Here is a 24,310-nt window from a genome sequence, read left to right as displayed (position 1 = left end):
GCTGTCATCTTTCTCATTTTTCTACAATATGGCGATATGGCATGAGGATGGTGACTAAAAACACATGTATTCATTGTTCATTCATAGCTTTATTTTAAGGACTACATAGAGCAAGTACAAGCTGAAATAATTGTTCTCTTGGTGTGCTGTAGCCTGCATCTTTAGCAAAGAAAATCCTAATTTCATCACAAATTTTAGACCTTTCTAAGAATATTAGTCTCAGACAATTGTCTATCAATCACATCTAAATGAATTTTGATTGCACAGAATTTTAGGTGCCAGCGAAGAAAACCAGGCATTTGGCATACTGAACAAAGTGAAATAGATGAAGGAAATAACAAGAAGATAAAGGAAGATTCCACTTCCTACTTCATGTTTGCTATATTCAGCTATTCACATAAGAAAATCTGAGCTTCAGGAAATCATGCTGTCCAGCCAGTCTTCAAGTTCTTCCTCAGTAAAGTTTTTAGATGTACTTTGCTGTTGCTGTGATGCTGTACTCTTCTCTTCAGGCATATCTAGTTTTAAAGGGTCTAGAAAAGTGAAAAGACAAGACTTGAAATCTGGAAACCATGCCATACCAGGTCTCTGTCCTGGATCATTTTGCTTTTTAATGCACAACAGACTCTCTTTAAACACAATCTCTGTTTCTTGAAGAATAGCAAGTCGTATTCCAAAACTAGTAGCAACAACAAAAAAAATGAGGCAGCTTAATAATAAGCTCAACCAGAGCAATGTGGCTTCCATCTGATTCAAGGGGGGCAGGGCCTAGTCTGCAGCAGACATATTATAAGTGATCGCCCCTGCTGCGATCTGTTCGCAATCCTTGTCCGATACAGAGTTTACTTTAACGTAGGAGAGAAGCAGGAGGCCACAACAGCAGATCGCCCTGCATGACTATTACAGCATGGTATGAGTCCATATTCTGATGGCATTGTTTTCTTAAGGGATTTACACTGTGCTTTGGAGTGGAAAGCATGACACACACACCACTGAAACAAAAGAGCATTTCGAGATGATTGTTCTTCTGCAACAAGGCTTGCTGTATTGCTTGTGGTGACATCTTACATGTTCAACCATCTTGGACTTAATCTTAAAAATTGCAAGAAAATCATACACAAAAAATCAGAGATGCTAAAAATTCTTTTACAGCATTGTGGACCCAGGAGGAGTAGCAAACCATCTCCATCAACACCAACAAACAGGAGTATAACTTCTAGGAATGCAAACAAAAGGAAGGGTTTGCCAATTTTCTGACATATGAAAATTTTTGTGTATGTTTTGTTTCCATACTAAACTTGATTTTGTAAAATCAATACTAGTAAAGTTTGAAAATAGCATTTATAACAAGCCATCAGAAATAGCTGTCACTTCTTCTGTATATTATTAGCAGACTGGACTAAGGGCTGATAATGTTAAATGAAAAGTTTATCTTCCTTCCTCTCACTAAAATTCTATAGCAGTACATTAATTCTTTTTTAAGTTTAAAATTTTGCTGAATCGTAAGACCAATGCTGTTCTGCAGAAGAATTTCTGTTAATGCTTAAAGTAAACTGATAATGGTGAAACTTTAACTCCCCACTGAACTAAACTTGAAAAGGAGCAAATGGGTCAGAACATAGCCACAGATAAATGAAGTGCAGTATGAGAGAGATGATGACAGCAGTACTGTTGACTGGCTAATCAAGAGTTCAAAAACATCAACAAAACAGAGAGCAGTAAATAAAGGCATATTGGGGAAAAGAGAAATCTTACCATTTTCCTTACAATCCACTTTCAATTCTTTCTCAGTTGATCTGTTGTTATAGGATAATGCACCTGAGACAGGTTTCTTTTCTGTATCAATGGGGGCATCTAGATTTAGGAGAAGATCTAGTTCTTCATCCAAATGGTCAGTCTCTTGCTTTGATAGCAGATGGGCTCTTTGAAATGGTTCTGCTGCACTTGCCCTAGGACCATTTTTACTTCTGGGCTCTGAGGGAGCAAGAGAATCACCAACAGGATGGGAGACCAGCACCGTTTCACTTTGAGCCAGAGACTGTCGGAACAGAAGCTCTCTCCTCTTGCTATCTTCAATAATTTTAGACTTCATCTGTGGGAGCTCTACAGGTATTGATGCCTAAGAGTACAAGAAAGGACTTGAGTCTTTCTAACAATTAAGTCCATTTTTGCTATTCTATCTTATTTGGATTGTAATTCATGCTTCCTACATCTGATCACTTATGAAGGTATGATGAATTTCAGCAGAATTGAATTCAGAAGTAAAAGTACACTAAAGTTATCTTGATGGTACTTTTACAGAAGCAACTACAGAATACAAACTCCTTTTATCCCTTATTATGGAATATGAGATTGTATGCTAAATCAGCAAGTTCCATTGTTTCACATATACTTCCTGGAGAGTCACTTTTCTTTAATTTTTCTGTAATTAAATCCCATCAATACTCTGAATTTTGGAATGATTGAAGTCAGAATTCGGCTAGAAACATTATCCCATGTTTGGGGTCTCCATTTGGAGGCCTTCCCTCCAAAATTCCAGTCTTGAAAGCAAACCATACTACAGGTCACTGAAAATCATTTAGCAGAAGTTATAGTATATAGCTGTATTATTTTGAAAAATGAAACCAAATTACAAAACATTATCAAATAGTGAAACAAGCATTGGCAATTCATTAAATAACCGTGGAACACAGATTCTGCTTTTACCAGGACGCCCGGGCATTAATAACACTGCAGCATATCTGATGACCACATCACCATTCAGAATGACAAGACAAAGATTAAATGTCATAACACACACTTTATAAGCCTGATAAAAGTTAAAAGACCGTGACAAGAACTCTTAAGAAGAAAACTGTATTTGAAAGTAACATTTATTTGCAGATTCCCTTGGACATCACATCTGCAGACATATTTGAGCTCCCTTAAGAAAGAGCATAGTTGTGTCAGTTACAGAAGCACTTCACACAACCCCAAACAGAAGTAAAATAAATTTCTTCTGTAAGGAAGGGTCATGTTTCTCTTTCCTTGCTTGAGCAGATAAATTTTTTTTTTTTTTTACAGATTTTGTTTTTATATTTAAGTCTCATTGGTTCTTTTGCCCTTACATTAATATTTTCTTTTTCACAGCCTGAAGAAACATTTTTTCCTACTATTCTGTTGCTTTTTTTTTCCACCAGAGCATAAATGACATTTTCTTCACCTGTCTGATTGACAGTTCTACCTGTTCTAAGACAGATGTAAGTTTGATTCATGGAATAAACATGTATGTTGATATTAGCTATATAGAAGAGTAAGTCACAATTAAAGTAATTAACAGGAAAGAATGTGAAAGCACTTTCAAAATTTTGGTGCAAGTTTTTAACAGCTGCTAACAAGAGAAGTAAGTACAAAAACAATGCAATCATTCCATGTCAAACACTCCAGTATCTGTCTTCAAATCTAATGTGCTGCACATCAAAGCATTTTGTTTAAAGCCAACAAAGCATAAAAAGTGCTGATAGAGGGGTATTCTGCATTACATGCCATTTGACACGCCAGTTTCAAGAAGCATATTTACTTTTAAAATACATTCTACTTACGTTTGAAGACCAAGTTTAAAGTAATCATTCTTGCACAGATTGTTTCACTTACTTAAAGTATTTGCATTTTCTTGTGAAAATTCACAGCATTACCTGCACAAGTTCAGCAGCTACATTCAACCTCAGATGTAGAGGCAATTCCTGAAGGGCCTGGACCAAAGACTGGCAGTCAACAGAAAGTGCAGATAACTGAAAAATAATTCAACACACAGTACGCTTGTATTAAAAAAATATGAACTAATAATGACTTTAATCTATTACATTCCCCTGTTCCACAGGCTCAAGGAATGTGAAAAACAATCTAATGAAATACAGGAATTCATAGTTTTAAATTACACATGTACAAAGCAGTTTGGCTAAATTACCATATAAACACCTACAATGCAAATAATCACTTAAAGGTTTAAAAACAAGGTATAAATGGAGCACTCCTTAGGCATGCCTTGAAAATCCAAAGTAGGAAATAGTTCTGCAAGTTGACAATGTCATAAGAGGCTTTTCCAACTCAAACATCTTTTAATCTGTGAAGCTTTCTATGCAGTGGGAATAGCCATTCTTTAATGAGTTGCTACTATTTTCTAAGCAATCAAACCGTGTAGCTTGTGTGTAGCTCTACTGGTTCTAGTGCCTAAACAACATGGCCCTTTTTATACTTCCCCATCTTTTAAAACATTGTTTCAATGCTTACAAAAGCAACAAACTATAGTTACATACACTTCTAAAATGTTACTCAAGATATTCAGGAAAGGTAACTCTACTGCTGCCTAGTTGCTTAAAAGTGGAATTGTCCCTTACCAACGTGACAGGTATTGCAGTTTCCTTTTCTCGACCCCCCCTTTTTTTGGCTGTAAACTATTAAAAACAAATTTGCACAAAATGGACCAGCAGTATTTGATGTTTTTACAGAACACCATAGACTTTTGTAGACTTCAACAGATTTCAAGCTCACAGTACAGCAGAACATTCTGAGCATGTTCACCAATGAAAGATAATTTGATATCCATCACATATTTTAAAATTGGACAACAAAATGCTGAAGTTCAGTCTATACTTTCATTTTCATCAAAGCAGAGAAGCTGCATCTCAATCTAGCTTAGAGACAAAAATTTGTCCCTCTCAATATGGTATAGACTGACACGGACATTTAGAAGTCCAAATACTCATAAATTAGGAGAGACTTTTGTGCCATATTGCAAGAGATTTGTCAAAGGAATTCACGCTGCTCCCGAAAGCCAGTCAACAGGATGGCTTTTGACACCTGCACACACAGCAAGAATGAACATCAAAGACACAGTGTGTTCTGATAGCATATTTACAAAATTAAAATAAATTAATAAAAAGAAACAATGCAGTTGGCTTAACAGTTTCTTGTATCCAAATTCTGGTTCTGGTATGCAGTAATGAGAGTAAAAGGACAAAACAAATATCTGATGGTTAGAATTTTTCCTAGTTACTAACAACTTTATTTTACAATGGATTAGATCACCATCAAAGATGATTCACTGGTACAAGTGTCATGGTTTAGCCCCAGCCAGCAACTAAGCACCACGCAGCTGCTCACTCACTTCCCCTCCCCCCCCCAGTGGGATGGGAGAGAAAATCAGGAAAAGAAGTAAAACTCGTGGGTTGAGATAAGAACAGTTTAATAGAACAGAAAAGAAGAAACTAATAATGATAATGATAACACTAATAAAATGACAGCAGTAATAATAAAAGAATTGGAATATACAAATGATGCACAGTGCAATTGCTCACCACCTGCCAATCGATGCCCAGTTAGTCCCTGAGCAGTGATCCCCCCGCCCCCACTCCCCCCAGTTTCTATACTAGATGTGACGTCACATGGTATGGAATACCCCGTTGGGTACCAATCCCTACTTTGGGTCAGGTGCCCTGGCTGTGTCCTGTGCCAACTTCTTGTGCCCCTCCAGCTTTCTCACTGGCTGGGCATGAGAAGCTGAAAAATCCTTGACTTTAGACTAAACACTACTGAGCAACAACTGAAAACATCAGTGTTATCAACATTCTTCGCATACTGAACTCAAAACATAGCACTGTACCAGCTACTAGGAAGACAGTTAACTCTATCCCAGCTGAAACCAGGACAACAAGTAACCTCAAAAAGTCTTCAACAAACAATTCTTGTTGCCCAGCAATGAACTAGAACTTCAGAAAACCCAGTTCTTTTGACAGATATTAAAGATCAAATATGGCTTCCGCATATTTGCAAAGGACAAGGAAATCCTATGAATCCAGTAACATAAAAAATTGTAAAAAGTCAAGTATCATTGATTAACATTTAAATGAATTTGGGAAGAGCTAAGTACACTTGCAAAAAGATTAACGTGGATGAACACTGTGAATGAAGGTGAAAATCGAGATGGGGAAGAGGGGGAAAGGCTGAGGATGAAGGAAAAGAGGAATTTGGAGAAATAACATAATGTAAGAAGGAATTCAATATCCCAGTAGAGATTTCGCTAAAAGTGGTGGTTACATAAAAAAAATAAAGGGATCAAAGCAGTATTTGATAAATTATAAACACTTCATGGCACATGTAGTTATTTGTTCAAGAAAATAAGTAGAGGCATACTTTGTTGCTGGAATTGCCATATTTACTGAAAAATCCAAATTACTATTACCTGTTTGATTTTTAAATTGCAAACCGTGTTCTGAAACATTTTTATTGCATTTTATTGATATACAATAAAGCAAATCCAGATCTACTTTTTGTAACAATGAATGATAATATTCTTAATAAAATTAAAATTTGTTATTGTTGATGTCATTGTTACATTTCTATTCCACATTTGAAACTGATGCTTTGCCATTGCTTTCTACAAATAATAGGGAACAGGAAATATCTACTCATTCTGCAACTATTTTTATGCTTTTTCTGCTTTATTGTGTTCTATTGTAATCACTTCAGTTTACAATTCTCTAATCTTGTACATAGACAGGCAAAGAACTAGAAACAGGTGAGCTAAGAGGCAAAGACAAGGAATTTGGCAAAGTGGATCTAGGATGAAAATTAGACCTGGGTCCAGCTTTCAGGGAAAAGAAAGATGGGCCAGAAACAAAAAGGAGGTAACAGGCTGAAGACCAGAGACAATGTGAAAAATAAGATAATGCTATGAAACCATCTGGGCCAGGATTCTGAACTAAAATAAGAAGTCAAAGGAAGGGTAATGGTGACTAGTGCAGTAAAATATTTCAAACTGACATAAGAACAGTGGAAGAGAGGAAACAGTTTGAAACAACAAATTTGGATAGGGCAGGGCAAATGACTACAGTTTGGTAGCGACAGAGGCACAAAAACCTGCCCACCACAGTACACTTCACAATGAGTGAGAGCATGGGACCAGCTTCAGAACTGTGGAGCCTCATCACTGGCAGCCAGAAGAATATTTGTGAAATTCACTGTCAACGTGCAACTTCACTCTGCTCACAATGGCTTTAGCCATTCAGAAATTGATGTGTTCAAATCATCTAAATACTACAATGACAAGCCTATGAGGAAATTATGAAGAAATTAATATTCTAGATATTGATATCCTGCACACTAGGAGCAGGAGGAACTGATAAAAAAATACAGTCATTGGAAGACTGTATCCCACTGAACAAACATGATGGCTTAAACAAATGCTGCACTTGATTGTATTTCCTCATTTTAATTTGACTTTGCAACTTTAATGTACCTTTAAATATCACTTCCCAGGGCATAATTATTGTCAGTATTTTAGGAAATAAATAGAAAAACTTTTAAAATTTGAATATGTATGTATGTTTCAAGAAATGCTCAAGCACACCTTCGCAGCAATTTTAAGAAAAGCTTGGAAGACAAAAGCATTTATCTTGCAGTAATTTAGGTGACTTAGTGAGGAAGACAGCTGCAGAGATTAAGACACTTTCCAGTATCTTGATACAGAAAACAGCTGACTCCTATTGCTTTGCTGCTTTTTATTCCAGCATAATGAACCTGCGCACAAATAATCTAAAACCTAGTTGGTCCCATAGTCATTTTGGAGGTGAAGTTTCAACCAGAGGATATGAACTGTTAATTTGAAAGAACTAGAACAAGCTTCATAGTCAAATATATAAATATACTCACATAGGTTTTGTTATAGTCATTTTACTAAACTATTTCGTCTTGAATACAGCTGAAAAAGGCCAACTTGATACCTCAGTAAAACAAAGTGACAGTCCCTTATTTTCCTTCCACTGACTCTATTTGCTTGTTCTTTTCTTCCAATGTTACTTAAAATCCTAGCCTAAGAGCCTCCAGCATCAGAGACAAATTAATAAAAATATACAGAATAAAGAGTGCTATTATTCTATTAAACAATTTGTTGCTGAAAGCACAACTGCCTAGGTATTCTGTGCCAGGCGATTATCCATACAAACTCATTTGAGTGATAATTCTGTTACCTGCTTATGGCATATGCTTTCTCTATCCCATTCTTTCTCGTCAGCAAATCGGAACTGTGTAAAGGAATCTCCTACAGAAAAGAAATAAAAAATTTTTTTTTTTTTTAAAATAACAAGCTCGCTCCAAAGTTCCCAACCCTACAGAAATAAATTCAATCAATAAACATCACACCTTCAACAAATTTGCATTTAATTTTAATGCTGCTTGCATTCACAGTATTGAACTTCTTTAAGCCAAAGTTCTACAGAAAGACCTTTTAATCTCTTATTTGCAAAACAGTACTGAAAAACGCACAACAAATTCAAAACTGAATGAGGAGGTGCTAAGTGCCATGTCAACAAGCAAGATTTTAATTGATAAGTCCAATTTGGACAACATACTAGGAATACATACAGTGTTCACTGAGTGCATTTTTATGAACAGCTTTGAATGTGCTGTAGATAGACCTTCTCTTATCAACACGCAAATCTCTCTTAAAATGGATTATAAATGTCCTAAAAATCAGTTTGTACAGGCCAAGTAAAGACTTCTTGTTGTCTGGTAGCTGAATTCTCCAGACTTTCTCTTCCTTGAACTAGTCCCTACTTCAGCATGTCATCAAAAAAAGGCACTGAACCCTGAACTCCAATTCATATGCATAAGGGACTGAATTAAAAGAAACCTTAAATAGGGCTAATTAAGCTACATATGTAACCTCAGTTATAGGATCTTCTAACCTCCTACCACATTTCTCCAAGACAGTAGGAACTTCATCTTACTATAGGGGAGCTTGGGTTATTATTTTGTTCTAGATGTAATATTTTTATTGCAGTACCATGCTGGGTTGCAAAAGACAGTCTACAAAGTTATTCACTGAAAAAACACACAAGAATTCCAGGAACAAAAATTTAGTAAGGTCTGTGACAGGGGAAACATGAAAGATGAGGGTTGCAAGATGATGGCCAAAGGTCTAGTACAACAGAAAGCAAAGATGTTGCTGATGCAGAGTATGGGACATACGCCTTCTTAGACCATACAGTTTGAGAACAAATAGCTCTACCGGAAAAAAAAAACCAAACCTGCTGAATTATTCCCTGAAGGAGATTAAATTTGATCCCGAGAATTGCGGATCACCTATAAGTCACTAGGATTTAGTCCAGCAGTTATCTGAGAAGCCACAGCTCATTCTTCCCAACCCCTAATAGAGAATGAATGTGCTAGAGGAAGTGTTCAATGGCATTCCCAACAACTGAGCATCTAACTTTCATTTGGCTCTCAGTATCCTAACTGACATTCATACCTCTAACAATTCCTGAATCATGCCCTTAATCCTGCATACAAAATCCAAACATACAATGTGCTGTCACCAAAATTGGCTTCTTTACCATTGTCTGCCTGTCCCAAAACACTAGGGGAGTTCAGCCTTTCAGCAATTTTCCTCAACAGTGCAACCATCAGCCAGCTTCTGTTTTGCAAACAGAATGAATAAGCAGCAAAATGGCATAGTAATTGGCATATTTCTTTGCCAAACAATAAAAAAAGGGAGACCTAACCACCTCCCAGCTGGAATGTAAAATTTGTTGGCCATGGCTTTTTTTTTTTTTTAATATCTAAAGTGCATTTCTAATTCATTGCATTTCATGTATGCTTATTGGGTATGTACAGTGTGCTCATACACTAATCACACTGTGTACCTGCCACATCCATAATCGTCATCTTCAGAACCATTCCAGCAAGAAAGTGACCTTCTCAGCTGAGTATTTATATAGATATTTATGACCATTACCATGTACAGCTTGAATTTGCATCTTCCTGTTTTCATTAGGTTTATCCAACATTGTTCAGCATTAGTGGGCTGACATACAACCTTCCATGGTCAGCTAGGCTTTGGTTTACATTCAAAGTCTCCAGATATTACTATTTTGAAAACAATTAGTGTCAAGCAGTACAAGTGCAAATAATTAAAATTAAGCACTGAAATTAACATTTAGATATCTAAGCAGCAGCCTATTTTATAAATATAATTCACAAACACCAGGTTCCATGATAGCTAGGTATGCTCAGCAGTATGGAAAAATAAGATCCTGCCTTTATGTATCTATCTGCAGATGCAAATACTTAACTTGAGCACTCACAGTTGGCTCACTGCTGACAAAGGTGCCTTCCTCTTCATTGCACACAGCACAACAGTAAATAAATCCCTCTGTTTCAAAATATCTAGAATACTGCTAATAAGTAATAACTAATGCTGAAAATTAAAGAAATCCAAATTCATTCTTCAATCTCATGATTTTAAAATGGGTATGAAAATGTGCAAATTCATTTATGTTTTAAAAGCTCATATTTTAAAGGCTCAACTTAGTAACATATGTAAAGAAGTTTTACTGAAAAATAAACTAAATGATCCTCAAAGTCTTCATACTATTAGAACAAAGGCATAAGCATTTTCTTCCAGTATGCCCAAGACTCCTTCAGTTATTTCACATGCAGTGTCACAGAGGAAATAGAGTTTCCTCTGCTCTTATAAGGACTAAAATTTAACTAAAGGATTAGTCAAATGCTTTCAGTATCTGAGTATGACCAGATGAACAAACCTACTTCATCAGGAAAATCCACTGGGGTCAAGAACTGGTTTATGATTCTCTACACTCACAAAGTTAGTAATAACAGATCCTTAGTTTGATAATGTATTGCTGAATTAAAAGGTAATGACTTAAACTACAGTTTAACTAAGCTCTTTAAATAAGTTAACAAAGCATGCCTTTCAAATGGAAAAGCAATAACTACAATTCACAGTAGCACATTTAATGCAAATTAGGTTAATGAGAATGTTGGTCTAACCAATTATCTTTTCACAAATTCCTTTACCCTGAAAATAACTTCCTTTTATGCCATGAATACTAATCAAACGTCTTGCAATGACTCCGAGTTCCTTCCAACATAAAAAAAAAAAACTTTTCTTCATGTAAATAGTTTTTGTGTTACTTACAAATATCACTTGGCCTTCAAATAGTAACTAAAAATAATGCATTCAAGTGAACCTCACACACCATCTCTGGCAACATTCATAATAAGCCTTAATATCCTTTATTGTATAAAATGTAACTTTATTATGAAAGAACAGCAGATCTAAACCGCCATGCTTTCCTACCACTTTAATATATTTTAAAGCTAAATCAAATGATTTAAATAGAATGCATGTTTCATAGTCTCATTAGCCCAATTATCTCTTCATACAAATATTCATTGAATAGCAGAATCAAACAAACCCTACCTGTAATCTGTAATAAATATTTTCCAATCTGTGAAATTGAGTCTAAAAGTTGAAAAAATTGAAGAAAAAATGGTCTTCAGCAAGAAAACTGAAATATCAGTGGAACGATTTTGTTCATTTTAACTCTCTAATTCATTAAAAACAAGACATAAAACATTACTGAAGACAGAGGAAAAATATTCTATAGAGATTTTCAAATTGGAGGGGGGGGTAAAAAAACAATGTAACAGGATCCTTCTAAGACTGATGTGACTGTAAAGAAGCACTGCAAGGGCAAATATAAGACTCTAAACCCTTTTTTTTTCATCAGAATTTACCTTCTCCTAAATAAGCACCAATGATTTTTATAACCTTATTTGGGGTTTTCCAACCTTTTTCTATCTCCCATTGATTTTGGGGGGGGGGAATTCAAGCCTCTGTCTACAAGTCTGTTTAGTCAGCTAAAGAATATGCAATAAATTTATGACAGCAGTATGCAGCTGAACCAAATAAACCACAACAGAAAACTACAACTTAGCTACATTTGGGAAGTTAACAATGAGACCTAAAATATCTCAAAAAGCACCCTTTATCTACTACGCTAGTCAAAGTTCTTCCCGAGTCACTAAATTGAGAAGATTCTCTCCAAAGCAAGTCCATCTTTAGGTTCTAAGCTTGCAAGAGATCCCTTTCTCTCTACATTGATCCCCAGGTCATCACTATTTATGAAGGATATAATATCAAAACAAGCTACCTGCCTGTTCCACCAGTCTTTTTCATGGGTTGCAATTATGCAGGAGGAAACGGGTGTTATTTTTAAGGTGAAAAAAAGAACTAGATCCTCCCATCTAACACTTTTCTGCAGGGAAAAACAATCTGAATTGCACAGTTTAGGCATGAAGGATCATATAAGACTGACCAACTCCCTTGAGGAGTCAGAGGGAAGATAACCAACACATTCTTTCCCTTTTAATAGTGCAAGACTTCATGTAGAAGGTCCAAGAGAAGACAGAAATCTATAGATCAAAGAAAAGGTGGGCAACCACTAAGTCATGAATTTTGAGCTAACTTATGAGCACAAAGAGAAAACTAAAGCTTACCAGTGTTTTGAATTAGGTGTGAATCTTTCTCAAACTGGAGGAAAAAGCATGAGAAAGAATTTCCACCCATCCATGCCATGGCTTGCTCTAATTAGAAGATTCTGAAAACATCAAGAATCACAGACTGAGTGCTTTGGGACATCATCAGAATGAAAAGATGTCTTTTCTCCTTACACAGTGTTTCCACATAGCACGATATATATATATACACTACAGATATATCTAGATATTTTTATATATAATCTATGTATTAATTGTCATTTTATATAAAAAACTCTTTGGATAAATACTACTAAAGATTTCCTTTTATAGGACACCTAATGGTTTTCCTTTTTTTCTCCTACAAAAGGAGACTTACATAGATACAAATTCATAACAAATATTCTTCCAACACTATAAAAAATACGTTCTGCAAAAGTTTTATATGAATAATGTTATATGCATCATAAACAGCTAATCATCCAGATACTGTAATTTTCCCACAATAAGGTAGCCTATAATACTGAGAAACAGACTTCTGGAAGACACAAAGCTTCCAAAGACTTTTCATGGCAGTTCTAATAACATCACTAATTTCTATTTCTGCTTTTTTAATTTCTCTACTTTGGTAGAGTACACACTGTAACTATTATCTTTTGCTATGACTAAGGCTGCAATGTGCTACTTATGCAATTTGCCACGAGCATAGACTGAGTAACAGCAATTTTCAGAATGTGAGAATACAAAAAACACAGATAAAGACCCTGTAAGAACTCAACATCTATTAGTTTTCTTCAGATACTATTAAGATCAGTAATATTGCAAGTCACTGCCAAGTCTGTCTTTTACCAAGAAAATGACAGGTATTTCCAAACAACATGCCTTCACCACAAATACTTTAGCACAACCTACATTTTTCCCTTGTTCTGCTGCTTACCAGTAGGTTGCACAGCCATGTATTACAAACTCCAGAAGGCTTATGCAACAGCTCAGCATAAAAATTCTAACTACCAGCAGAATACATATCTCAAAGAAAATATTTTAAATAACATTCTACTGTTACCAGTAGAAGTTCTTGAGCTCTGTGCCAACATACTGATGTCAAGGGTATTTGTAGCCTGCACTGCAAACTATAAAGAACATTTGTAACCAGATTCAAAAATAACAATATTCTAAATTAATTTACTGGCACAATTACACAGTACTACTAGTCACAATTTAAAAAATAAATATGTGAATTTGACCAAACAGCAGGATCATCTGATCAAGGCTAAACGATGTCCTCAAAATTTAAAACATGTCGCAGATAAAGGAATAAGAAGGAAAGATCTTCAGAAACTAGTGCTGCTTCTGGAACAAAAGAGTGTCTATTCAGGAAGAACAGAACTAATTTAATATAGAGAGGAACTGCAGCCTATCGAAATCAAGGTCAGATGACAGTTTTTCAAATGAGGAGCAGGGTCAACAAGTGCCAGAGAACACAATGTGTTATTTAAAAAACAAAAAAAACAACAAAAAACCCCACAAAAAATTATCTTTTTTTATTCATAGCTAAAGCAGAGATTAACACGAGTCAAAACAGGAAAACAGAACAAATAAAATAATATTTGAAGAAGTTCAGAAAAACAAACAGTAGTACACATGCTTCTGCATGAACACCAGGTGACTAAGAAATAAGACAGAAGAAAATGGAATGCCTTTAAGCCTTTAAAGCTTCAGAAAACTAAATAACAACATGGGAATACTGGGAGCAGTGAAAGGAAGATTGATGAGGACAGTGCAATACCAGCTCAACGTGTTTGATGGACAGATTAGTAGAAACTGTAAGAAATTTAATGGATATGTGGATAAACATAGTATTTGGGGGAAGAGTCAACACGGCATTTGAAAAGGAAAGTTCTGCTGCATGATCTAAGACAATTTCTTGAAAGAAGCAAAAAATCATGCACATAAGCAGGATCTAGTTCATATAATTTACATGTGTTTCCAAAAGCTCTCACTGACGTCCTACTCCCTTTGCCACCCAAGACTTCAGAGCAGCAAAAAGAAGAGGAGGCTTTGTATGAATAAATAATTGCCTAAAAGTAGGAAGAAAAAGACTAAATTGTCAATTTTCACATTAAAAGAAACCACCAGTACAGTGTTCTCAGGTTGTAACTGTTTAATCTCTCCACTTAATTAAAACAGAAGAGGAAAAAAAGATGAGAAAAATGAAGTAACAAAGTTTGCTGATGATACTAAGCTTCTCATGGTACTGCAGATAAAGGTAGGCTGTGGAGAATGACATAAGAAGTCCCCAAGACTGAGAAAGTAGATTTTAAAATGGCAGATGAAACTCAATACCAAAAACACTGCAATTCTAACTTCATATACAAAATAAGTTCACAGCTGACCAACACCATTCAGAATCAGAATCTCTGCTCCGCAGTGCTTAAAGAAACAAACTCTTTGTCATTATTCAAAAAGCAATAGTGAACAACACAGAGAACATCATTACACCCCTATCATGTATTACTATCTTGAATACTGTGCACAGCCTTGGTTTCCCAGGCCCAGTCTCAAAAAATGTAACAACATCAGAAAAGGCATGGAACAGTTCCTGTATGAGAAACAATTCATTAACTTAAGCCAAGGGAGGGGAACCAAGGGAACATGACAGAGATCTAAAAACCATGAAAGGCATGAAAAGGGCAGATAGGAACTCACTGCTCATTGTCTCTTCTCACAGGAGACCTAGGGGCATCAAATGAAGCCAGCAGGGAATGCACTCAAATAAAAAGTGGCAAATCTTTGTAAGTTGAAGCTAGCTTGTGGGACTTCATGCCCTCAGACGGTGCAGATGCTGTAAGTTCCACAGATGCAAGGAGGGAGATAACTATTTTTAAATACAAAGGTTCTACATCTGGCTCAGGAAGTCCCTGGGACGTAAATTGTCGCAGGTCAAGAAAGTATTTGGGAAAGTAGTATATCATATAGCATGTTCAGGTGCTTTACCTCAGGCGTCTCCAGATGGACCTTGAGTCTAATTCAATAGAACCAACTTTAAATTAAAGCAAATAACTATTTTTTTTACTTGTAGAGCTCTACCATTCTCTTAATTAGTTATCTTTCTGCAGGAAAAATAAGAAGGAAAAGTAGGTAATCCACAAATTTATTTTTAATCTGTAGCTAAGGGCTCTTTCAAGTCCATGCACATTTTACATCTGTAGGGTGTATAAGGAGAAAACAGACAACATTACCATATGGGAAATTGTATAAGCAACATCAAGCAGACTCTCTCTGCTTTCTGATTAACTCTTCCACATTTTCTTAAATGTATCACTATTTTTCATATGTAATTTTTATTATATATTTAATGATTATAGCTCTTAGAATGCAGCAAAAATGCAAAATATTAAAGCAAAATGCATTGAACAAAAAAGTATATTAAAAAATTCACCCAAATACAGTAGCCTGATGTGGTTATTCATAAGTACCAATCCCATGTTCTCCATTATTCACTTTTTTACTGAATAAACAATAAAGTGATATTTAAGTGTGAAGTTACTGATCTCCCCATAGGTTAAGCTTAAACCTTTCATTAAGTGTAAGCTAGTCACCTTAAATATTTACATTTTTCCTGATGCTCTATGACATTTTCTAGTGTCATTTTTTTCAGGTCACTAATTTATAACATACTTAGTGATTTTTAAATGTCACTGCAATCAGCTTGCTAGATTAGACAAAGTATAAAAATCCATAGAGCATACTGGTTTTTGAGCAATACCATTCAAGAGAAAGGCTGAAAAAAAAGGCAAAGATCAGCATAACTTAATGCATAAAAACTCAAGACCAAAGAATTTTTTTTTTTCGTAGCATCAGTATGACATAGCAGGAATTGAAGTTTGTGATCCTCGGTAGGGACAGGGGCAGACAACCTTCTTTGGGTGAAAGGGAGAGGACTCTCATATTTTCATAAGCCTGGACCCAAGAGGAAAGAGTAGCTTAACAGTAGAGGTTTTGATCCCTGCAGACCAACAGGGTAAGGAACCTAATGATCTGGCCCTTCATGAAGATCCTGTTTTCTCCAAGACTATATACGCAGATAATATCAGTACAGCATGTAGCCATAGCAGGAAGCACAGCTGGAATTCAGCACTGGAAGAAATGAAGAAATGGCAGGGTTCCCACCCACAAAGGAAGTTTTGCATAACGTCAAACTGCAGGAGTCAACAGAGGAATCCGTTTGCATGTGCTGGCACAAGGTACTCTTGTCAGATTCTGGCTTGTAAGGGAAGAAAGAAGAGACAGAATGAAAACAAGAGAATCTGAAACAAGAGGAACAAGGTTCAAGCAGAATGGAAGCTGGTCATCCAAAAAGATCCCTGATTTACCTTCCCTATTGACAGGAACCGCTGTGCAGCAGCCACAGTGAATGGGCATCAGAGGATGAGGGAGAGGGGAAAAGGATGCATTCCTATGGATTCTATTAAGCAAAAAATACTGCCTTGAGACCTTGGGGCAGACAGTACCTCTAAGCTCACACAACCACTTCGAAGAGGAAATGAGAGCTCTGACGAACAGTTTATACAGAAAAGGGACAAGTAACTCTGAGGTTAAAGCTGAAATGGCACCCTTCATTCATACCTTAGAGAGTGCAGCTTGTAAGTAATTCAACATCCTACACTTCTGAGCTCTAATATTGTGAGAAGTTAAAAAAATATTCCATAATGGATGATGCAGCTTCTGCAGTTTATTCAGGAAGTTTTCATTTTTTCTAAATTACACACAAAGAGCAAATTTTACAATGTTTCCAAATTCAAATATAATGAATGTCCTACTGTATAAAGACAAACAAGATTTTCAAACTTTGCCAAATGGTAGCTAGATCACTCATTATTAGAAAGCTCAGATTCAAAATTCAGTTGCTGGTCTAAACTCGGGAGAGTGCTCTACCCACTAAACTACTGCTTTTTTTGTAGATGGCTCTTTCTCAGTCCTGCTGGGACCTGAAAGTTCTTTCCAATTAAACTTTAAGTAAAACATATGTATTTCAAAAATGCAATAAAACTTCTACTGCTGTTTAGATACTTCATGTCATGCTAACTACAAGAAAGAACATCAGAAATGGCATGTTAAAATATTTTGGTAAATCACGGAATGGCACTCACTGGCCTAGGTTTTTTACCTTGTCCTATTTAAGCGAAGTTCCTCCTAATTATTCTTTATTTGGATTATTGTTCATTCTATCTCCTGTGTAAACAGTGCGTGCAAGTATATTGCTGTATTGTATCTGAGAGGTGAGAATGTCACACAATTCATTGATCAGATTTATCCTTGCACCTTTCCATCTCAGAGAACTTTATAGCTAACTGGCATGCTTAACTAAGAGCAGTTGCATTGCATAAATTTACACTAGGATAACCACTGTTTTCTGTAAGTAGGCTGTCAGAATATTTGGTCTGAAAACTTCAAAATTCATGAAATATCTTTCTTATCCACAAACAGCAGGAGTATACAAAATAAGCCTCATTTATTCCACATTGTACCTCCACCCCAAAATTTTCTACTTTAAAAAAAAAACCCAAACCACAGTAATCTTAGAGCAAATGAATAAACTTAAGAAATACTTTATTTTAAGCAGCTTACTATTTTCATTCCAATAATAGCCACTAACTTGACACAATTAGAGAAAATAGTCTGCTATCTGTAGTTCTTATGTGCCACACAAACACTGGAATACTTCCCTTTCTCTCTCCCCCTTCCCTCTGATTTTTATAGCAGACAACTCATGAAAGTTTACAATAGTTTTGACAGTTGACTATTCAAGCTTCCGTTTTAAGCATTTAAAGCCAGTCTTAATTTTTGATGATGGTACTCACATTATTTGACAGCCCTTGCATTATTAGAATTTCATAATGCCCCCAAAATATTCTAAATTTTTCTTAGAGCTAGAGTTTCATTCCTTACTCTGTATTTGATAGAACACTTACAGCAAAGACTGCAACTATATAATCAATAAATATTCTTTATGCTGCTATGCTGGATATTTTTAATACCATCACATCCAAATTAGTACCATTCTTTCCTAAAGCAGAATTCACTATTCATGCAAGTGGTACAGTATGCCATGTCTATGTGACTATCTTTCAAAAGCATTCATAAATTATACATAAAGGTGCAGGCCTAAAAATATTCAAGCGGTTTGATATAGTGAGTACGAGGCTTGGCTTTCTTGCATCTATGAAGGGTTCTGCAAGATATGACAAGTCATAGTACTAACACAAGCTTGCAAGATTCTTTTCGTTTAACGTAATGAAACAAGAAAAGACAAGTAGCTTCAGAAAATGAGACAGGAGGATTTTCTTCTGATATGTTAATAAAATGACAAGGATTACAATTAGCAAAGAGTAAATCTAGTAAAGCTCCAGTTCCATAAGCATGCAAAAACTTGGAAAGTATTTCTTTGCATATGCGAGTTACTCTTAACTCTCCAAAGATAGTAGTGTAATGGCTTATCAGAGAGTTCTGAACATCAACTTAAAATTAACAGCAGATTGGTAAGGATTCGCTTCAGATCAAAAATACAAGCAAGCAGCATACTGGATTTGTCTCGCCAAAGGCTTAGAAAGCCACTACATTCTTGGTCCAACTTACATTTTTAAGAAAAATAATCCACGAGCTAGAAGCTCACGTTTATTTTTCAAGAAATGTGCTTTTTAAAAAGTTACCTAATCAAAGTTTTCCCATTGCTACAGATTAACTGGTCAACACAAAGTTTCAAAACCTGTATTAGTAGAAATTAAGAGTTCATCTCTAAAGTGAAAAGGAGAAAAAAAATAATTACTTACTATCTACAATTCCTTGGGTCATGTTAAAAATCAAGTTGTAGCCACATACAAGCTTCTGCTCATCTTTTGTATCAGGTACCTTGAGGGGTTTTCTAACAAATTTATCATAAGTAAATAAAGCTTGGGTTAGCTCAAGTGTAAAGACCGTTATCGCCATGTTGACCCCTGCGCTTGCTCCTTTGCACTGTACACACTACAGCATTCCATATTCTACAGCTTACAATACCTCTTAGCAACACATCCCCGGGCCGCCTTATGCAAGTTCTCCTTGTATGGTAGTGACAAGAACTACAGCTCTCACCACAAATCAAAAAACATTAAAAGATGATACAGAATGGAGAATTACAGTTTTCTGGATGACAAACACCATCTGGGCTACGTATTTATCGCTGATACAGTGTTTCACAGGTCTGAATAATGTGGAAGTATTGATTTTTATTTAATTATCTTCTGTGGTCAAACAGCACAGAATTGAAATGTGCACTCTAGTGGAGAATTTATTTTCCATCACAGTATTGGCATACTATTAAATAGCATCATGGCAATATCAAAATTCAGGTTTTAAGATATTGAAGACAGTGACATATCTGGTAATAATAATAAGGTTAAAATGAAAAATCGTCTGTATCATAGCTATTCGCTAGACATACTTACTTTCTGTTGTAAATTATTCTATGATCTAGTTCTATACAGTCCAAAAAAAAAAAAATTAAAAAAAATAAAGGCTTGCACAACTTTGCCCCCCAAGGACATTACTTCATGATGTGTTTTAATGTTGCACTAAAGCCTTCCCTGCTTATTCATTCATCACGCTGCCTGTTCTAGCCCTGTTTATTAGATTTATTTTAGCTTTTTACCTTGTTTAAATAAATTCTTCCAGATTTCTGACCATGATTGTGGTACTTTAAGTCCCTGTAGCCTCCTTGGAACATAATAACCAGGTGCTGATCAACAAATTCTTTACTCTAGCAGGAAATGACCTGTGAATCACACAGAAAGTACTAAGTACTCTCTCTGCTCTGCCTTTTCAAATTGCTTTGCTTTGTGGTAAACACTTCTCTGTGCACAGAAACATACAAGGCATCATTCAAACATTATTCTCATTGCTGGTTTTCATTTTGAATGTTGTGAGAAAATAGTACTTCAAAACAAAAAGTTATGACATTTTTCTTTTGTATACAGGAATTTCAAAATGTTTCTTTTTTCCTTTTTTTTTTAGGCAAAAGATCAGTACTGAGTATATATTTCTACTATCATGTAGAAATATTTTTATTTTATTTAACCATCTTAACGAAATGGAGCTCAAATTACCTAATTCTTAATCTAATCAAAATTTATTTTAAAAAGCAGTATCGGGGACATTGAGATTTGTAGCAAGTTTTTGGATTATCATTACTTTCTTCCACAAAATCAACTGACTCTCACTTTTCTTCAGCAATTACATAGGGAAAGGTTTCACAACCTACCTTTCTCACTGAATCAACACAAACCTGCAATAACACAGAGCCAAAGCTCATTCAGTAATCTGAGAACAAGGATTAGCAGACAATGAAAATGTGCTTAGAACAAGTAACAGATGTTTGAGTTAACAGTTATAAATCTTAACCATATATATGTAAAAAGGAAAAATAGTCTTCACAGCATAAGAGAAAAAAAACTTTCATCAAGATGCTGCTCTTGGCATGTGTTTCCCTACTGATGAAAAATGAATGACCTTTTCTCTAAACACACATTTGGAGGTTTTTTAATACCTCTTCTAGTTTTGGTCAGCACTTTTTTTTTTTAAATTAACATTTATAAAAGCACCTTTCCTCATTGTGTTTTTAAGCTTCAGAGACTAGAAAAAAATCAGAATCTAACAAAAGTTTTAGGATGACAAGATGGTCACTCGTGACTCTACTGATAGCTTAATATACAACCTCAGAGATACCATCTTCTTCTGGGCCAGAGGATTTTTCACCACAGGCTCCAGTTAGCAAACAGTTTTGTTGCACATCTGAAGGTCAACCCAAAAATGAGAACAATCTTCTCAACCAGGAAGGAATGTACTGGGAGAAGATGGAAGGGAAAAAAAGCTCTCTCTATTGTTACCAAGAAAATGATACATGATACTGCAGTGCCAGTTCTCACGTTTCTAAAATACAGCCCATTTACACACTTAAACCATTTTTTGTAAAACACCTTAAGATCTACACACAAGTGCTAAGATCTAACACCAGTATTTGTTGCCAGTCCTACTACCACTAAAATAGCATCTTCCTGCTGAAGCCTGACATGTAAGTAATCATTTCAAAATCACTTAAAAATAAAGATTATGGCTACTGCAGAAGCAAAAAGAGATAAAATGCTTGGATGAATGACAGTCTGGTTAATGAATTATCCAAATTCTAACAAATCAAGCAACTGAGCTCAATTTTAAAAACATCTCCACTTTACTACAATCCACAGGTCTCAAAGGGAGGAAGTCAGTTTTGCTTGTGTTTTTCACATCACGCGGCTTGCTTATGCCAAGTGCAAATACACAATGCAGGTGTTCTACTAACGGTTCCCAATTTTTCCAAAACTGAGTTTGAATAGCAAAGCTAGGCTTTTAACTCTTTCAGAAGTGAATAAAGATATTGATCATATTTTCAGATAAAATGACAAACCACAAATTCTTCCAGAGTATTGCATACCCATTGCATACCTTTCAGTTTTCAGGGGACAGGCTTCAAAGTATTCAGAGGTTCAACATAACTGTCCAGTAATACCATACAGAGGTTTACAGGGGAACCAGTCCTCTGATGTGTATTTTCCTTCCACAATAATTTTTTTGTATGTGTTTTCAAAGTCACGGAAGTGATAGTGAAATGAGTACGTCAAATACAAACTTCTACAGATACTTCAGTTTGAGAATACAGAACAGCACACGCAGGAAACTGCAGAGTTGGGTATCTGAGCCTTCTCAGGAGAGAGTACTTCATCACACTGACTAGAAAATACTCAGAATACAGCAGAAGTTCAATTCATTAACAAAAAGTGACAAAACAAAAGTTAGAATGATATATCAAACTATATACATAAAAAAATTAAGATTTAAATTTAAGAAAACAAAAATGAAATTTCAAGGTTGCGTTTCAATTCATCTAAACACATTTTTATCCATTCCTAATTTCTCTACTCAGAGGACTCTGTATCAGTGGTTTTCAACCATGGGTCCTATGGACTACCCCTCAGGGAACCTGTAAAAGGTGTCCAAAGCAACAGGAGACTGTCATACTTTCACCACAGGATGCCACACCCCACTGAAAAAAAGAACCACTAAAGGTCTACAAGTGGAAAAAAAAAAAAAAAAAAAAGATTAAAGTCTTTTCAAGTCAGTTTAACTACTGCAATAATTCCATTTTATATTACACATGGGGCCTCTAGGGTTCTTTGAAAGTCAAATTAAAAATATACTTGAACTGTGAAAGCTCACTTGCACTTTATTCCTATACAGTTTTGAGAGATGAACTGCTCTAACCTGCCGGCTGCAGTTTCCTTACCTACATCAAATCCATGATGAGTCACTGCAGAAGCTAAACATACTGCAAGGCCAGTTTTGATGGATGACTCAGAACTAGGAATTAGCAACCACTGGAGGGAAAAGCAAAACCAAGGAGAACTTGGGAAGATCACATATTTCCAGTCAAATATACATTTCAAACTAAAAAACTTAACTATCCCTATACCCTCAAAGTGGGTGGTGGGGAACCTATCACAGGACTCCTGGATTAATGTCAGGAGGAAATAAGGTACAGGAGGAAATGGGTTGTCATCCTATTGTACTTAGTGATCAAAAAATGAATTGCTGTGCTTTTAAAAATGTTTTTTATTACACTGTACAGTAGCACAACATCCAAGATTAGTAATTTATCAGTACTGCACCTAGAAAAAAAAAGGTAAATTAATGCAAACATGAACACTCTTAAACACTGAAAAGCCATGCATCTCTCTGGTTCTACAAAAATGAAGACACAACAGCTGAAAATTACTCACATTTAAAATATACTTACAAAAAATATTGTCAGCCTCAATTGAATTTATTAAGTTCAGAAGAATAAAAACCAGTTTGGCAATTGATAATCTTAGAAACAAGCTCTCTTTCTATGACTGTCAAAATGCACACCAGGGAATTTTGGAAAATGCCACCTACTGAATTCATGAGCAATCTTTCTGTTTATCATGTCTGCATTTCACTGTGAGACTTTCCAAGCAGGATAATAAAAGGGAGATAGAAGTCATCAGCCTAGTGTAAAGCCAGACTGACCCTCACTATTGATTGACCCTGCAAATGGGAAAGCAGCAGCCACATCCATCAGCCTGAGGTGGAGAGACCCCAGGGTCTCTGGGCTGAGCAGAAAGAATCCCAGGAGCTGCTGGGGGTGGTGGCTACTTATGCCCTTAACAAAAAAAAAAAAAAAAACCAAACAATCAAAGAACTTGCTCTAAAATTTTTGTTCTGAATAAAATGGCAAATCTCTTTGTAATCATCACAGGACATATGGAAGAAAACTAAAGCTATAGCTCAATAAGTCAATTAACACCATTTTCTTTCAGTAGATGAGTTCACTGTGGTTGAGAAAGACTTCTTTTCCTCATGGCTATGAGGAAAGCATCCTTCATGAAAAGGTGTAGAAGTGAACATGGCTACCAGACGAATGAGATGTCATTAGAGAAGAGCCAGATTCATGACTCATATCACTTTGGTATAATAAGAAATGTTATATCCTCTGTACAGTGCTGCTGTAACTGAACATGAAAACGTCAAGAGACTGTCAACTGGAGAGTACTACATATACATGCTAGATACAGACAAACTGTGGAAGAGGTTCACTGACTACATGGAGAAAACATAATACAATGTATTTGATAATGTTAAGTACAAAGAGAAATGTGACACTGCTTACATTATCATTTAAATCTTTTCATTTGAAAACGTGTCGTCTTGTATGATTTCTTTCTACAATTAAAGATGATGATCTTAAAAGGTGTAATAAAATCTTTTTAATTTAGACAGCCATTAACATTCTATTGGGTATAGTAAATCAAATTACTTCCTCCTGCTTTTGACATCAGGTGTGTCTTGAGAGTCAAGCATATAGATTGTACATGTTTCAAATAATTAGGAAAGACAAAATTGC

General features: G+C 35.6%; 1 protein-coding gene across 1 annotated transcript in view; it reads right to left on the bottom strand.

Annotated features, from left to right (window-relative positions):
• Positions 1 to 76: 76 nt before the first annotated feature.
• Positions 77 to 24,310, bottom strand: part of AVEN (apoptosis and caspase activation inhibitor) — a 102,668-nt gene continuing 78,434 nt past the window's right edge. Inside the window, exons 3-6 of the mRNA XM_052782461.1 lie at positions 8,007 to 8,077; positions 3,675 to 3,770; positions 1,756 to 2,119; positions 77 to 533 (exon numbers count right to left, since the gene is read on the bottom strand). Coding sequence (XP_052638421.1) covers positions 415 to 533; positions 1,756 to 2,119; positions 3,675 to 3,770; positions 8,007 to 8,077 — 650 coding nt within the window. The 3' untranslated portion in view covers positions 77 to 414. The remainder of the gene's footprint in view (positions 534 to 1,755; positions 2,120 to 3,674; positions 3,771 to 8,006; positions 8,078 to 24,310) is intronic.

Source organism: Harpia harpyja, chromosome 3, assembly GCF_026419915.1.
Source record: "Harpia harpyja isolate bHarHar1 chromosome 3, bHarHar1 primary haplotype, whole genome shotgun sequence".
In the NCBI taxonomy this organism is placed as follows: Eukaryota; Metazoa; Chordata; class Aves; order Accipitriformes; family Accipitridae; genus Harpia; species Harpia harpyja.
This window is presented reverse-complemented; position numbering and strand designations above follow the sequence as displayed.